This window comes from Odontesthes bonariensis, chromosome 16 (assembly GCF_027942865.1).
Source record: "Odontesthes bonariensis isolate fOdoBon6 chromosome 16, fOdoBon6.hap1, whole genome shotgun sequence".
Taxonomy (NCBI): Eukaryota; Metazoa; Chordata; class Actinopteri; order Atheriniformes; family Atherinopsidae; genus Odontesthes; species Odontesthes bonariensis.
The window spans coordinates 34,305,279-34,322,816 of NC_134521.1; the positions used below are offsets into that span (position 1 = coordinate 34,305,279).

The following is a 17,538-nucleotide window of genomic DNA, read 5'->3' on the forward strand; positions in this document are numbered from 1 at the left end:
ATGTCGGAATGGGGATATGTCGGAATGGGGAGATGTCAGATTGGTGGGATGTTGGAATGGTGGGATGTTGTAATGGTGGGATGTTGGAATGGGGAGATGTCGGAATGGTGGGATGTTGGAATGGGGAGATGTCGGAATGGCGGGATATCAAAATGGTTGGATCTTGGAATGGTGGGATGTCCGTATGGCGGGATGTTGGAATGGTGAGATGTCGGAATGGTGGGATGTCCGTATGGCGGGATGTCGGAATTGTGAGATTTCTAAATGGGGAGATGTCGGAATGGTGGGATGTTGGAATGGTGGGATGTTGGAATGGGGAGATGTCGGAATGGTGGGATGTTGGAAAGGGGAGATGTCGGAATGGGGAGATGTCGGAATGGCGGGAATGGTGAGATGTCGGAATGGGGAGATGTCGGAATGGGAAGATGTCGTAATGGGGAGATGTCGTAATGGGGAGATGTCGGAATGGTGAGATGTCGGAATGGTGAGATGTCGGAATGGGGAAATGTCGGAATGGGGAGATGTCGGAATGGGGAGATGTCTGATTGGTGGGATGTTGGAATGCTGGGATGTTGGAATGGGGAGATGTCGGAATTGTGGGATGTTGGAATGGGGAGATGTCGGAATGGCGGGATGTCAAAATGGTGGGATCTTGGAATGGTGGGATGTCCGTATGGCGGGATGTCGGAATAGGGAGATGTCGGAATGGGGAGATGTCGGAATGGTGGGATGTTGGAATGGTGGGATGTTGGAATGGGGAGATGTCGGAATGGTGGGATGTTGGAATGGGGAGATGTCGGAATGGGGAGATGTCGGAATGGCGGGATGTCGGGAATGGTGAGATGTCGGAATGGGGAGATGTCGGAATGGGAAGATGTCGGAACGGGGAGATGTCGGAATGGTGGGATGTTGGAATGGGGAGATGTCGGAATGGTGAGATGTCGGAATGGTGAGATGTCGGAATGGGGAAATGTCGGAATGGGGAAATGTCGGAATGGGGAGATGTCGGAATGGGGAGATGTCGGAATGGGGAGATGTCGGAATGGTGGGATGTTGGAATGGTGGGATGTTGGAATGGGGAGATGTCGGAATGGTGGGATGTTGGAATGGGGAGATGTCGGAATGGCGGGATGTCGGGAATGGTGAGATGTCGTAATGGGGAGATGTCGGAATGGTGAGATGTCGGAATGGTGATATGTCGGAATGGGGAAATGTTGGAATGGTGGGATGTTGGAATGGGGATATGTCTGAATGGTGGGATGTCGGAATGGTGATATGTCGGAATGGGGAAATGTTGGAATGGTGAGATGTTGGAATGTGGAGATGTCGGAATTGTGGGATGTTGGAATGGGGAGATGTCGAAATGGGGAGATGTCGGAATGGCGGGATGTCGGGAATGGTGAGATGTCGTAATGGGGAGATGTCGGAATAGTGAGATGTCGGAATGGTGAGATGTCGGAATGGGGAAATGTTGGAATGGTGGGATGTTGGAATGGGGAGATGTCGGAATGGTGAGATGTTAGAATGGTGAGATGTCGGAATGGCGGGATGTCAAAATGGTGGGATCTTGGAATGGTGGGATGTCCGTATGGCGGGATGTTGGAATGGTGAGATGTCGGAATGGTGAGATGTCAGAATGGTGGGATGTCCATATGGCGGGATGTCAGAATAGTGAGATGTCGGAATGGGGAGATGTCGGAATGGTGGGATTTTGGAATGGGGAGATGTCGGAATGGTGGGATGTCGGAATGGGGAGATGTCGTAATGATGGGATGTGCGTATGGCCGGATGTCGGAATGGGGAGATGTCGGAATGGGGAGATGTCGGAATGGGGAGATGTCGGAATGGCGGGATGTCGGGAATGGTGAGATGTCGGAATGGGGAGATGTCGGAATGGGAAGATGTCGGAATGGGGAGATGTCGGAATGGGAAGATGTCGGAATGGGGAGATGTCGGAATGGTGAGATGTCGGAATGGGGAAATGTCGGAATGGGGAGATGTCGGAATGGGGAGATGTCAGAATGGTGGGATGTTGGAATGGGGAGATGTCGGAATGGCGGGATGTCGGAATGGTGGGATGTTGGAATGCTGGGATGTTGGAATGGTGGGATGTTGGAATGGTGGGATGTTGGAATGGGGAGATGTTGGAATGTTGGGATGTCGGAATGGGTGGTGCAACCCCTTCACTTTAGTGTCAAGCGGACGGGATCCAGCATGAACCTTGCTGAGTGATACGGCACATCACTGAGTTGTGGATATAAAATCACTCACCAATAGTCGAACAGAAAGATCTGGCTGCATGAAACAGCAGGGCGACCATTAAAGGGATACCTATTTTTAATTTTGTTCTTTAAGTTGGGTGCATTAGATAATCAACACGGAGTAGTTCCGTACAACAAGGTCCAATATCCCACAGTCACATTAGGCGGATCTCCACAAGGTAAGAAGGTAAGAAATAGTTTAAGGTTGATTAGATACAGCTGGTTACCTGTTAACCTGGGCAGCTTATGTCCGCTGCTGTAATGCAAAGCAGTGTTTTACTGATTTTTAAGGTAACACATCAAAGTCATGTAGGTTCCTGCAGGTTCAATGTAAATTACCTTTAAATACCACACAAAATACAATTTAATGCAAACTTCATGATAAAAACCTTCCACTACACGACAGGTACAAGAACTCAGATATTTCTGTTGGTCTCAGTGTTATTAAAACTCTGCATTTGTTCGAGGTTTCTGCACATCCAACCGTCTCTGATGCAGGCGTGTCGGAAACAACACTGCAGTCTCAAATCAATTCTTCAGCTCAATTGTTCTTGCCCAGCATCTCGGTTTATTGATCATACATTGGTTTCAGGCGTCCCTGGGCTTTCTTCAGGAGTGCTGTACATGAGAGCTGAAACGTGCACGATCAATAAATACTGACCCGGAGAAAGAAGTGTGCAGCCGGCTGTTTCCTCGTTCTGATAATGATTCCATGGTTCCACCACAGTCTGCTGAAACTTCAAGTGGCTCATGACAGCAGCAGGTTCATGTGTGATTAAATAAAAACTCAGAAATTATAACAAAGTCTGCCTTTCTCTGGACTTTATGGGTCTGAGGCAGGCCCGGAGTGGCTAATCGGGAGGACCGGGACAATTCCCGGTGGGCCGGTGTTCAGGCATGGCAGTGGCTACCAGAGATGGGGACTCGATGACTTGTGACTTGACTTGACAAAAACTAAAAGACTTGAGACTCGACTCGGACTTGGAAGTTAAAGATTCGGCACTTGACTTGACTTGAGACACGATGACTTGAGTGTTATTCAGTTCATGTTTTCAGTTTGAATATAAAATTAATAAATAAATTAAAAATATAATATGGATGATCCGGTAGGAGCGCAGGCTGAGAATGGCGTTATGATTGGATCCCTACCCTGTCAATCAGTCATGCCCTCTCTACATACCTTAAGTGTTTATTGGAGAGAATAAACTCATATCAGATATGCATCAACATGTCAGCGGGACCGAGAGTCGTTGTCTTCGGCTTTCGTAATTACCATTTTGACGGCAAAAGACGAACAGCACAGTGCAAGACATGCGGCATCAACATCTCAGACAGCCAGACGACAACTTCCAACTTTGTTCGTCATTTTAAGATCCATTCTAACCAGTAAGTGCTTGTCATATTAGCTAATATTATCATGTTAGCCTAGTCGGTAGTTAGCTAACGTTAGCTTGATATGATACGGGGTGGACAGGTTGGACACATTGGCCAATGATGTTTACTGACAGCTACTTATATCTTGTGTTTTTACTTTATTAAGATCAGATTCTGCAGGTAAAATTGCAATAATAAGGTGACTTTGACTTGACTTGCCCAAGAAAAAATTACTTGAGCACCAGCCATGAGCCCACAGGTCCAGAGAGGGCAGGTAGGATTACTCATTGAGTGAATATTATTAGAATTAATATCATGAAAAGTATGGTGAAGACCTGCTCTATGAAAAGTGCCCTGAGATGCTCGATGGTTCAGCCCTACATTAATGAAACTGACCTGAATTGATTAGAAGGCTTTGTAAAAAAGGGAGATTTGTGCTGAGAATTATGACCTTTTTTAATATTTTAGAAAAATACACTAAATCACAAGGCTTTACAGAACAGTGCGCTATTGTAGACTTAACATGTAAGTTTATAATTATGTGATTTTAATAACAGGTCGTGATCTAAAGTGGGCCGGTCTGAGGCCATTATTAGGCCTGTGTTAACCACAAAATGTGTTTTCTTTGAGGACTCGAGTCTCCTTGTTTTGAGGATGTGATCTGTTTACTGTTTACTACACGCTATTTCTGTTGATAAACTACAAGCAGACAGTCGATGTCACATTTCTGTAACTGTTTTATATTATTTTTACTGAGCACAAAGCCAAAAGTACCACAAGCATTTTGCTTGAAGGTTTGAATGAAAACAGCTTGGAGGCCCCTCCCCCTTCCTCTCCGCTGTGCTTCAGCTCTGCCTCGAAGGCTTCGAGGTAACCGTGGCAACTGTAGAAGTGAGAGATTTACAGTGGTTATAGTCATAGACATATTATAGGTAGACGCCCCTTTCGCCTCTGGGTCGCGTTAAATGTCGCCGCCATCTTGCTAGGGAGTCAGTTGCGTCAAGATCGCTGGTCTGCATCGGGGCAAGCTGTCAGTGTGTCGGTAAAAGAGAAGTTTGTCCGGGCTGAAATTGGCTCAGATGATGTGTTTCTGCTCAAGGAGCACATTCAGGACACACAGTTTGGTATAGACAACCACCACTTTTCACTGTTGTCATTGGTTGTGTCCACATTTCACAAACTCAGGCTGCACCACATAGCCAAACTCAGTACACTGGAATTACAGAGTGGCAACAGCCGAAAAAGGCTTAGTAAAACTATACTTTTTAAAGGGTTCTAGCTCCAAGATACAAGCCTAGACACAAGCTTATATATACAAATATATACATACATATTTAAATTATTATATTATATTTTATATTACTATATGTGTATTAGAATTAAACTATTGAAATATTATGGTATTTATTTATAATAGCAGCAGGTGTTTTGATGTTTGTTTACATTTGTCTTCTGTATCAGAAGTTTTTGTTTGGGAAATTAATTTTTATTGTCAATTGCACTGTTCAAGGTGGTTTCTCAATGCACATATTTGAAACGCAACTATAAAAAACAGACTGACTGCCAGTGTCTCACTATTTGATTTGTAGGCTATTTCTCTTAATGATGAATACGTAGTAGCTAAAGAAGCACCATTTTGATAGTTTAGATTTGTGCACGAGCTGTGGGAGTACAAGAAAAGTGAGCGTCTATCAGCGATTATTATAGACATATGCACATGTGTCTACTATGGAGGTTAGAGCCTAATTAGCGAGATTCAAAGATTCAAACATTGAGACAAATCTTTTGGGGGGTACTCCACGTAGATCATACACCCTTGAATGTAAAAACGACTCAGTGAAATCGGTTGCAAAATGTAAGACAATCGTGATTTTTATCCAGAAAAAACGATGCTCCCGGCAACTTGCGCTTGTTTGACAGACCTCTGGTCCAAATGACCCCCCTAGCAATATGGCGGCGACGTTTTACGTCACGGCAATGGGCTGAAGCAGTCAATGGGGCGTCTACCTATATTATGTCTATGGTTATAGTGGTTAGAGACCCCTCCTCCTACCTCTTATTGGTTGTTTTCACTCAGGCCGGGCAGATAAAGCCCAGAGAGAAGCAACAACAAGCTGATTTTTCATGTAAGTTCTGCTTTAAATGGGACATATTTCTGTCTCTGATACAAACAGCCAACTCAAAAACAACAAAGACAAAAATAAAAAAACTGTTTCTTTATTTTCTTGTATCTCCTTCAGTTTGCAGTGCAGATTTTTTATTAGATTTCTACATCACACTCTCAGCCCAGTGATAAAACACCCAGTTTCCATCTCATTATTCCACCATTATTTTCACCCAAATTCAAGTTCACACCATTCTGCATCTGCTCTACCTCAGATGGGGGGGGGTTGCTTTGTGATAACTGCAACTTCTCACCAGCTGTTTTATAGTGCGCTTAATTTAAAAGACAAATTAGCTAATTTTGCTCTACTGGTGGCTTTTTTAATGCTTTATCTAATAACTACAAAATGTGACCTCTGACAGAGGTGTTTGCTATATATGAACTCAGATTTCCTGTTAATTCACCATCTATTATTAGAATAAACCAGTTTATTTGAACGAAAACTGGCATGTACGCAGCTGTTTCCCCGATAACTTAAAAACAGGAATGGAGTCACAACAAAGCTCAGGGTTTAGCTGCCGCCCGGCTGGTTCTGTTGGCACATATACACGAGAAAAAAGGGATTTATTTTGTTTGATTAAAACCATTTGTTTCAGATAAAAGGGATTGATAAAGGGTCAAATTACTCCTTCATGTACACGACAGGCTCGACTCATACTGGCTGAGCTACTCTACCAATACTTCACAGTCACTATCCCGAGATTCGACCCGGAAATAACAGAAGAAGAAGAAGTAGAAACCAGTGACGACGGAGAGAGCAACCACGAGGAATAACATGCATTTCATGTTGTCGGTTGTTTTGGGACATGACGTAACAGGTTAACTTGGAAGAAGCTTAATACTAACGAGCTGAAACGATATCACCACCTAAAGGAGACGGACCCGGTTCAGCCCGTGACGTGTTTACCCTCCCATGCATGTAGGATGAGGACAACGGTCCAGTCCGACGGGCGGGTTGAACTGTGACTGCAGCTCAGCTCGACTGTGCACGGAAACAGATTGAAAGGGATGTGTGTGTGTTTCTGTTAGCTTAGTGTTTGTTTTGCTTCAAGGGGAACTGAATATCACTGCTCTGTGATGTGTTGACCAAAGTGTGTCAGAGATATTTAATTAGGACCTCAGAAAACTGGAAAAAGGGCAGAATAGGGCTGTGTTCGAAACCGCATACTACATACTACATACTTTCATACTGCATACTGATCGATCAGACAGTATGCAGAGCGTTTACCCACAATGCATTTTGCTCCTGCCCGAGCCGAAATCAGCCGGCCTGAAGCTGATTTCTCTTAAGCTCTAAACTCTGTAAACTTTAGCAACATTTGAAACATTTTCAGGCGAGAAAGTAGTCGTTTAGATCCCCAACGTGTTGAAAATCTGACAAAATACCGGCTATTTATTTACAATTTTGTTCCCACGAATTCGGCGCTACTCAAGCTAGCCGCAGTGAGCAATGTACTTCCGGTTATTTTCACAAAATAAAATACCCGTTGCCTTTTATCATAGGGAAAGCCATTACGATACAATTGGTGCTTTTGTTTTGAAAACAGGAAGTGAACCTACCCTCGTTGTAGCTAGTATGAAACTGCCATTTTGACAGGAAATGACGATCGGCGACGTCACGTTACGTTGCATCTTGGGTAGTTTGAGTATGAGTAGTAACCTCATGATGCATACCCAACATTTCGGCCAATCTAGTATGCATCCAGGAACTTCTCCCTTATTCAAACTCGTATACTAACTCAGAAAGTTAGTAGGAGTAGTAGGAGAAGTATGCGGTTTGGAACACAGCCCATGTCTCCTTCAACTAAGATACTAAAGTGTTACCAATTTCAAAGATGTAGCCGATGGGAAAAGCAAAATGACTTTAATTTGTTCTCCACAATCAGAGTGTCGGGACAAGTGATTATGTATAAGAAACTAGACAATGATTAAACTTGAAATGTGAAAGTCGGCCTGACACCATGCAAGAATATCCAAAAAGCTCTTTTTTTTTGGCACCACTGGACGAAGAATTCACACCTATCCTGAAGCAGATTTAAAATCTAACTTGAAGAGTTGTGGGTTAGGGTTCTCATCTCATCTTATCTCCGTCCATGTAAACACATAATAACACAGAATCAAGCATCAGTCCGTCTTGTATTACGATCATTATTAATAACGAGGCAGCAAACTGATCAGAAAATCAACCTTTTTTTTAGGCTTTTCATCAAAAACATGAGTGTTCATCTGTGGTTGAGAGTAAAAAAAAGGTTAAATGTTCCCATGCTCGAGCAATCATCCTCCCCCGGATGAAAGTGCCCTTTAGTGTTAGTGTGACGGAGCTCTGGATTTCAGAGGAGGGGTGGAGGGGCAGGAAGGGACTTTGTGTTGTTTCGGTCATTAAGAAGCTTAGAAAAATCCCACCCCTCTGGTCCAGGTGACTGCAGTTTAAGACTGCTGTAGAAAAAGTAGTTCCTGTGTGTTGTTGTTGAACCCAGCGCCTCGTCTCACAGGAGTCTGCCCGACAAACATCTGTCCATCTTTCCGTCCAATCAGCGGCCTGGTTTCTGATCACATGCCCCTGGATGACAGACCCAGCCCAGCTGCTTTGCTCATGCAAGGTAAACCTTGAGCTCCAGCTTTGGGGAAATCGTGCGCCACCACACGTCCATTTTCACCCCCGAGTCCCGACGGTCCTCCACTCAGACTACCCGCTGCGACTCCTCCCCCTCCGCCCACCATCCCGCCGAGGCTTGAGCTCACCATGGCGGCGTCGATAAGCTCCTGCAAGACGGAGAAGAAAGACGGAACACATGAGAAGACACTACGGTTCACCTGTTGTTTGACATTTAGGTGTAAAAAATCCTAGTTAAAAACTAAGGCTGGGCAACGATTAAAATGTTTAATCTAATTAATCTCATGATTTCCCTGATTAATCACGATTAATCGCATTTGTACGCAGAATCCAAAAATGAATCCAAGAGTAGTGTATAGCTTTTAGCATTTAGTTTTATTTTAAATGTGCTGCCATATGAATGAAAGTGCCATAACATTTGTTGTGCAAACACACTTTTAACATCAGCATCTTTCTGTAGTTTTTATGTAGAAGCCTCGCTCCACTGTCTGTTTCCTTGAATGACTTGCTGCTATCAGTTGTGTGTTTTGCCTTTAAGTGATATTTTAGACTGGAACTACTACGCTGAGAAGACAATTCAACTTGGCAGTGTTTACAGATGACTTTGGTTCTGTCGACTCCGCCGTCTGGAAGAACTTTAAAATGAAAATGGCAGAGTAAAAGTTCCTTAGGCTTCTCCATGTTTGGTGGATCCGCCGATTACTTTCTTTTCCGGTTCTGCAGCAGACAGCAACAGTCTTTTACAAAATAAAAGCCTGTGAGCAACAGACTTTTACAATAATAAAATAAATTATAAAACCTGCGTTAATGCGCGATAAAATATTTGTAAGCGTTAAATAATTAATGAGTTAACGAGTTAATGAGTTAACTTGCCCAGCCCTATTAAAAATGTATCAGAACTCAGTTATTATTTTGTTTTGCAGCTGAATCTCACTGAAGAAAATCACCAAACATCAACATTACCCATTTGTTATAATTTTAATAAAACTAAAGTGATGCCAGAAGAGAACGGAAATTTCCCAGTTGAATATTTTAGATCCACCAAATAAAAGATGAATGTTCCTCTTGCTGCAGGCAGCACAATAATGGACAGAAGCAGCGTGTTGCACATCACACCAAAGTCTTTTGCTTTACTAACGCAATCCAAAATGATCCATTATTGACAGACAGAGAAGATAAACTGGGCAGAAGGTCAGGTAAAGGGAAAATAAGAGATCCTGCGTCACTACACCAACATAACCTGGGATTTAGGCCAGAAATCAGCAGATCGGAGGATTTTTACCCCGGATAACGAAGGTCAAACAGTTGCATCCAACACTTGTGTGAGTTCTGCTTCACAATGATAGGATCAAAGGATGAAAAAGCAGCGTCATTATAAACGCCGGCTAACGCTAACGTTAGGACATCACTTGTTGCGTCCTAACTTCCTACGCACTTATTTGTTTCCTAAATTGTCTTTGTTTTCTAAATTGTCTTTGTTTCTTAAATTGTCTTTTTTTTCTAAATCGTCTTTGTTTCCTAAATTGTCTTTGTTTCCTAAATTTTCTTTGTTTTCTAAATTGTCTTTGTTTTCTAAATTGTCTTTGTTTTCTAAATTGTCTTTGTTTTTTAAATTGTCTTTGTTTCCTAAATTGTCTTTGTTTTCTAAATTGTCTTTGTTTTCTAAATTGTCTTTGTTTTTTAAATTGTCTTTGTTTTCTAAATTGTCTTTGTTTTCTAAATTGTCTTTGTTTCCTAAATTGTCTTGTGTTTCCTAAACTGTCTTTGTTTTCTAAATTGTCTTTGTTTCCTAAATTGTCTTGTGTTTCCTAAACTGTCTTTGTTTTCTAAATTGTCTTTGTTTCCTAAATTATCTTTGTTTCCTAAATTGTCTGCAAAATGACCGTAATGTAATGTAACGTAATGTAATGCTAACCACAGGCCTGTTGTCCCTTTGCCAACTTTTCTGACACCTCCTGCTTAAAACCCCAAAGGACAGCGGGACTGTGAGGCCCCGCCCCCACGCTCTGTATTCATACTGAAAGATGGAGCGAGCCTTTGGCCTTCTGCTAAACGGGAGGTTTCTGCGCTCCCTGAGCTCGCCTGAGGACACCTGCGTTACCGTTCGACAGGTGCACCGCCCCCCCGGTCAAACTCCCCACCTGCCACTGTCCCCAGAGCGGGTCAAAGGGCAAACCGACACTCCTCCTGGGGGATCCCAAGTCCTTCCCAGACCAGAAGGGATATATAACCCCAAAACAAAATCTCCTCCAATATTCTGCTCTTTCTCCTCCACACTCTCAGAAATAAGGGTACAGTACGAGTCCTTTTTTGTCCCCTGAGGTACAATCTATACTAATGTACCCCCTAGGGTTAATTATTGGACCTAAGGTACCTATATGTACCTTTTTGAGGGTCCAAAAGGTACATGTATGTACTCAAGTGGTAAAAGGTACATTATGTACTCAAGTGGTAAAAGGTACATATATGCACCTTTTTTCTACAGTCTGTGTTAGGCTACTTCAGTATAAGGGTACAAAATTGCCACCAGAGGTACAAGATTGGTCTCTGTAAGCAACCCAGTCTCACAGAAAAACGTGTAATACCTACGTTGGTCCACAAGGGAAAACGTGGTATTGTCACAATTTGGCCCCAAAATGGTGACAATTCCACGTTTTATTTGGCCTATTCATTTACATTGCTTCGCAACCAGGTCACATGACTATCAAGTTTCCCTCAGCTAAAAAAGGAAAATGGCTGACTGTCATAATATCCTATATATAATAATATATTGTCATAATATGTCAAAACATAATATTTTAAGAAAGCATCTGCATTTATATGCATTTCAATGGAATTTCTAGCGAGAACTATGCATAATATTTTCAGAATCTTTGTTCAGAGAATGTAGACGATCTTTAGTTTATTAGTTTCGCCGAAGATTTTGGTATCTCCTTGAAAAAACGTAAGATAATCACGTTTTCTACAGTTGTTAAGGTGGTTGCTATGGACGCTGCTATCTCAACGTCACCGACCTGCGCCGACATTCCCCGTAATTTCTGTTAAAAAAATAAATAAAAAATGTGTATATAGATATATATATATATATAAAGATATAGCCACATAACAATAGTGACCTTATCATAGAAATGGTTGATAAAACATTATCAACCATTTCTATCAGTGGGCCATTATTTCAGTGAGCCAGTAGAGAGAGAAGGCCTGTTATCAGGCATGGGCTTTTTTTTTGTTTTTCAATTTTATTGACCAAACGTGTATCTCTCATAATATATTCATCATAAATATATTATACGCACATATAATCTGTCTTTATGTGACAATAAATAACCCTTGCAAACCCGAAGTACTACGAGTACCGTGTTGATTTTGTATGATATTACATGGTGCGGCTCTAAAAGTATCTGAAGTAAATTTATTTAATTTTTCTTTGTATTGATCATCGAGATCAAGTGTAATTACTAATTCAGCTGTACTTGATATTTAATATATTTAGTAGATGTATGTTTTTCCAACCCTACTTTGCAAAACGGAAGAAGCTGCTAACCCAAAACCACATTTCGACAATAACAGTTAGAATATCTAACATATACCAACATCTTGACTTTTTTCAAACCTCAATCATATAGATGAAGTATAATCACTAATTCGGCTGCACTAGATATTTTTTATATATTCAATATATATATGTTTTTAAAACCCTACTTTGCAAACTGGGAAGAACTACAAATATGGCGCTAATTTGGATCAGATACATAGCACATCACAAAGAAATTGTAGTTTATTTTAAAAACGGGCGTATTTCTTATAATTTGGAGTGGTAAATACTAAATTGAGAGTACAAGGAGAGATTTAAAGGGGTGGAAAACACATTTATGTCATCAGATTTTAAATATGCAATTGTGAAATTGGTGAAAATGATTTTTTACCATATTTGATAGCTCCCCCACTTGGTGACAATATCCATATGGGTATAGTCACATAGCTGAAGTCAAGAGCTCTCTATAACAGTTGGTTCCATATCTGTAGCCTCTTATGTTAATGATTAACAAGTAACAACTTTGGATTTTTTTTTTCATTTTTGGTCAGAAAGAAACTTCAAGGTATTGATGATTTTCCTAATCATGTTCATAATTTTGGATTTGGATTATTTTACTCATAGGTGGGTGACAATGGGCCCCTGGGCATGCGCGTCGAGAGACCTGGTCATTCGGGGCTTCAGCCCCGAATCTCTCTGGACTGACATAAAGAAAAATATGTAGCCTATAATAATAAGAAGAAGAAGAACGAAGAAGAAGAAAAAGAAGGAGAGCTCCGTCACGGGACCACACTTTGAGCGGTGATAGACTACCGCGGCGCTGCTGTCATCATGCAACTTTGTAACCAGCTCAGACCGCAGGATTCTGAGGCGCGGTGAGGAGCGGTGAGGCGGTGCGGTGATGCGGTGGCCGCCGCGCGAGTGAAAATATGCGATTCGCGCGAGTTCAAAAAATCCAACTTTGGCAAAATATTCGCGCCAGACAGCCTATCAGCGTTGAGATTCTGGACGACAGTGACGTGGAGACAGATGGACAGGCGCTGTCTGTGACATGCAGATGGGACTGCACATGGAAATTAGCTTCTAAGCTACAATCTGGTGCAGGTCATCTCTTTACTTTGTAATTAATGTACTTTGCACATGGTCCCTGACAAAATAAAATAAAAAAATTAAATCACCGCCTTCTCCAGGAGTTCCGTCTGGATGACGGCCGCCTCCAGCGGCACCCCAGGCCCACCAGGACCCAGCCCGACGACCCGCTCGGGAGGACCGGCGCCGCGATCTCTCGGCAGGACACCATGCCACAGGCGCCCCGCAGCTGAAACGGAGCCGCGGCCCGGAATCGCGGCGCCGGTCCTCCCGAGCGGGTCGTCGGGCTGGGTCCTGGTGGGCCTGGGATGCCGCTGGAGGCGGCTGTCATCCAGACGGAACTCATGGAGGACCGGCGCCGCGATCTCTCGGCCCAGCTGCGGAGCGCCTGCAGCCGGCGTCCCGCCGAGAGATCACGGCACCGATCCTCCCGTGGCGGCCGCTTCCTGCGGTGTTTCGGGCTCGCCGGGACCCAGTTTGGTGGCCTGCTCGGGAGGATCGGTGCCGTGATCTCTCCGCGGGACGCCGGCTGCAGGCGCCGGTCCTCCCAAGCGGGTCGTCGGGCTGGGTCCTGGTGGGCCTGGGGTGCCGCTGGAGGCGGCCGTCATCCAGACGCAACTCCTGGAGAAGGCGATGAAATTATCCGAGCTGAATGCACCACCGGATGATGTCACTGACCCAGACACGACGGCGTGTGCGTTTCAGACGAATCTCGGACTGCCACAGCAGGTACAAGGACGCGATCAGCCATGGATAGCCCCTTGAGCTATTCACTCGTTTTTTACTCGCGCGAAAGAGGCGTTTGAGGCGATGGAATTTAATTTACACCTGCGGCAACAATCGCGCGATGAAGGCGGTGCGAATATTCGCATCGCGTTTGGTGTGAACGCACCATAACAAAGACACAATGTCAGCATTTGGATATATGGATCTCGGCATTTTATCAAAACATGAATGCCAACATTCACAGCTCGGCATTCAACATGTTAAGCAGCTGGTCATGAACTGTGTTAAATTTTCATTTTAACACCCCCTTTTTTTAAAAAAAATCCCGGGGGAAAAAACCCCTGACCCCCGTTAAAAATTATTTTCATGTCTGGGCTACAGCCCCGAATGTTTGCTCAAGCTACAGACGCCCCTGCCCCTGGGCATGGGTATGTAAACATCCCAAACCCCTATGGCAGGGCACTCACTTCACAAAAATTATAAATAATAACAATAAAGATCATTCTTCAACAGGTAGCCCTCAATTATCCTACCCTGCCCCTGCCATGCATCTTCTGTAAAGACAGACATATGTGTGTGTGTGTATGTTGTTTGTCCGCTATATTCACTAGTATAATACTACTACTCTTTCATAACTATATTAATCAGCCCAACTTCTTCCATCAAATCAGATATACATATAACCAAAGCAAGGCTTCTCAATTTCTCCATTGATAAAATAAATTCTCAACTCTACAACATAAAAATTCATGTAGAATATAGCATATACTTTGTTGTCTACAGTAGTAGATCAACCCTCATCTTACATTGAAGCTCCCAGATCAAGGAAGTGACGTCGACGCAGCTTTAGCAGCAGAGAAGCTATTAGGCTTGTGTTGATAATAATAAACTCCTGGACTATGTACAAACTTCCAAATGCATCGTTTCGTGAGTACAGACCATATTTGTACTACTGTAGAAGTTTGGTGTCATGACATGTGATTTTAGTGTGGTAATTTTGGAGATACTGCCAGGGTCCGTTAGCGCTTGTACTAAGCTATTCGGGATAACTCAGTAACTCGGCTGATGTTCAGCCAATATCGGAAACACTTCGGGTGGGCTACTTGGCTGGATATCACGGTTCAAATGACCCTAGGGTGAATCTACCCCAAAACACTTTCTAAGGCTGCATCGAACGGTAACGTTGTGTCCGTTGCCATGTTGGATTAACACTCTACAAGCTTCGGTGTAGCGCATAGACGTCGCCATCGTCTTGCTGCCCCCCCCGTTCTGTGATTGGTTCCCAAACTCAGGCAAAAATAAGGGCGGTGGTTTATAGGCTGACTTTGCAGTGAGAATGAAATCGAGCGCAAAGCAGCATGGGAATTCCCAGGCTAGTATCTCACAGTAGTTTTTAGCTCCATGAAAGCTGCAGGTGTTTTTAATTTAAGGAAACAGGAAGTGACGTCAACAAGTTGCAGCTAATCTGCGGTCAGAAGCATTAACTGTTGTTTCTACCCTTTTAAGTTCAATCTAAAGATTGTTTCATCAACAATCAAACAGACTTTCATCAATTAAAAAAGCGTCTTTCAGCTATTCAGTGATCGATATCTGAAATCTTAGAATTAAAACTTACATAATATCGTGATATAGAAGTCAGTTTTGGTTGAATCTTTCTAAAAACCACTGGAAGCCGTACTTTGGAATGAAAGAAAATCTGGTTTGGTGCATAAAGAGTGAGAGCAGAGCGAGGCTCCCCCTCATTGTGTCACCTCTCCATAAAACTAATGATGTGGATCCAGAGTTAATATTGTGAATCGAGCCTCTGAGGCTCCCACGCACCCTCGCTGTTCCCAGCTCCCAGAGTCATCATGCAGATGAGTTTGAATAAATCCTAGCTTTATTCGTTTACTGAAGCAGCTGAAAACAAACTGAAGCTCCCTCCTGCTCCCCCCGACAGCTCGAAGCCAACAGCCAACAATCCACCTGAAAACACTGAACATCTAACCCCTCGTGTCTGTTTTCAGTCAAGCTGCCGTCACCTTAATGAGGCTTTTATTGTTAAAGCAACTCTTCACATGCAGGAAACGCAAGAGAGCAGCATCTGGTCCTGTTGCTGCTGGTGGAAACTTTGACTGAGCAAGAAGCCGTTTAAACACGAGGCAGCATGTTTCTGTGTTCTGAATCTCATGATGAACATCTACAGGATGTTATCGTTCAATAGAAATATCATATTTACATCTTTCTGTCCTTTCTTTAAGGAGTCTTCAGGAATAGTTCTCCAGGCTTCTTGAAGGACATCCCAAAGCTCTTCTTTGGATGTGGGCTGCCTTTTGTTCCGTTGTCTGCCAAGATGATCCCACGCTGCTTCAGTAATGTTGAGGTCCGGGCTCTGGGGAGGATTCATCCCTCCATCACACCTGTTGCCACTGATTTTCAGTCCACTTCTTGTGTCCTTTGGCACAGCTCAGCCTTTTCTCCCTGTTTCCCTTCCTTAAGAACGGCTTCTTGACAGCCACCCTTCCATGGAGCCCATTTCTGATGAGGCTTGGGCCAACAGCAGATGGATCAGCTGAAGCTCCAGATGCATCTCTCAGCTCCTGTGTCAGGTCTTTGCTGGATTTTTTCCTCTTTCTTAAGGACATCACTTTCAGATCCTGTTCATCTGCTGAAGATAGTTCTTTAGGCCTGACACTTCTTCTTTTGTCCTCCACTTGTCCAGTTTCCTCAAATGTTTTAAGGACACACTGCACACCATGCTGAGATATGCCAAGTTTTCAGCTAACAGCTCTTTGGGAATCACCTTGTTGCTGCAGAAATCCTGTTTTCTGTCTGCCAGACTGTGTTATCTTTGCTGTTTTTCACACATGCAGCTAAAGAAATGGGAACAAATCTTAATTCCAGTCTAAAACCCACAAAGAGCTTCTAGATTATTCATTTCTGGTGGCATAAAACAGTTTAATCATTTAATTTATATGAATTGTTTCATAATTAGTCATTAGATTATATCTTATATTTCTTTTTTAAGCTTTAAATTGAATCTTATCTACTTTTTCTTGATGTTTAATAACATATAATTCTTATTATTGTCTGTTTTTTTCCTACTTTTCTACTTTTAGACGTGATAACGTTCATTATTTTGGGATTAGGATTTTTTTTAAACTGAATTTCTTATATTAATTTGACTATTTTGGTAACTGAAAACAGTTTTAAACGTAAATGTACAAAAAAGTTAAAACTATGAAGCTGTTTTTCAGAGATGCAGCTAAAGAAATGGGAACAAATGTGTCTCTGTGACAGGCTGCTGGGAACAAAGTGCCTAAAGATCCAGTTTAAAATGGCTTCTTTGCTAAGTTGTCTGTTCTGTGTGGACACAACACTGGTTCATCCCTTGAGCCTTTTTCCTGCCTTAATGGTTAATAGCTCAGAGTTAAGTGGCTTAATGAAGAAATAATGGACTGAAGATGAGGGAAGAAGCAGAAAATGTCCAAAGAGAAACTCTGAAAGAGCTTCAGGAGGCTGCAGAACTGTTGATCAGGACACTTTAAAGGTTCCAGGAAGGAAACAGGAAGAAATGAGGCTGATCTGGACTGTAATCATGATCAGTTATATGACTACAGAGGGACTTCTGAACCACGACCATCTCATTTATCAGAATAGGTGCATTCCTCTCTACCATCAAGAATCTCCTCTAAAACACCTCATCATGTCTCATTGGTTCTCCTCTAATTCTTCTCCTTAGACTCTGTCACTAAACCAGAGTTTCTTATTCTAAATATGATAATTTTTCATAATA

At 42.8% G+C, this 17,538-nt stretch overlaps 1 protein-coding gene across 3 annotated transcripts in view; it reads right to left on the bottom strand.

The window, feature by feature from the left end:
• Window positions 1–8,222: 8,222 nt before the first annotated feature.
• Window positions 8,223–17,538, bottom strand: part of LOC142401498 (glutamate receptor 1-like) — a 196,518-nt gene continuing 187,202 nt past the window's right edge. For all 3 annotated transcript variants that reach the window (XM_075486943.1, XM_075486942.1, XM_075486944.1), the window contains one exon: window positions 8,223–8,562. In XM_075486943.1, coding sequence (XP_075343058.1) covers window positions 8,350–8,562 — 213 coding nt within the window. In that variant the 3' untranslated portion in view covers window positions 8,223–8,349. The remainder of the gene's footprint in view (window positions 8,563–17,538) is intronic.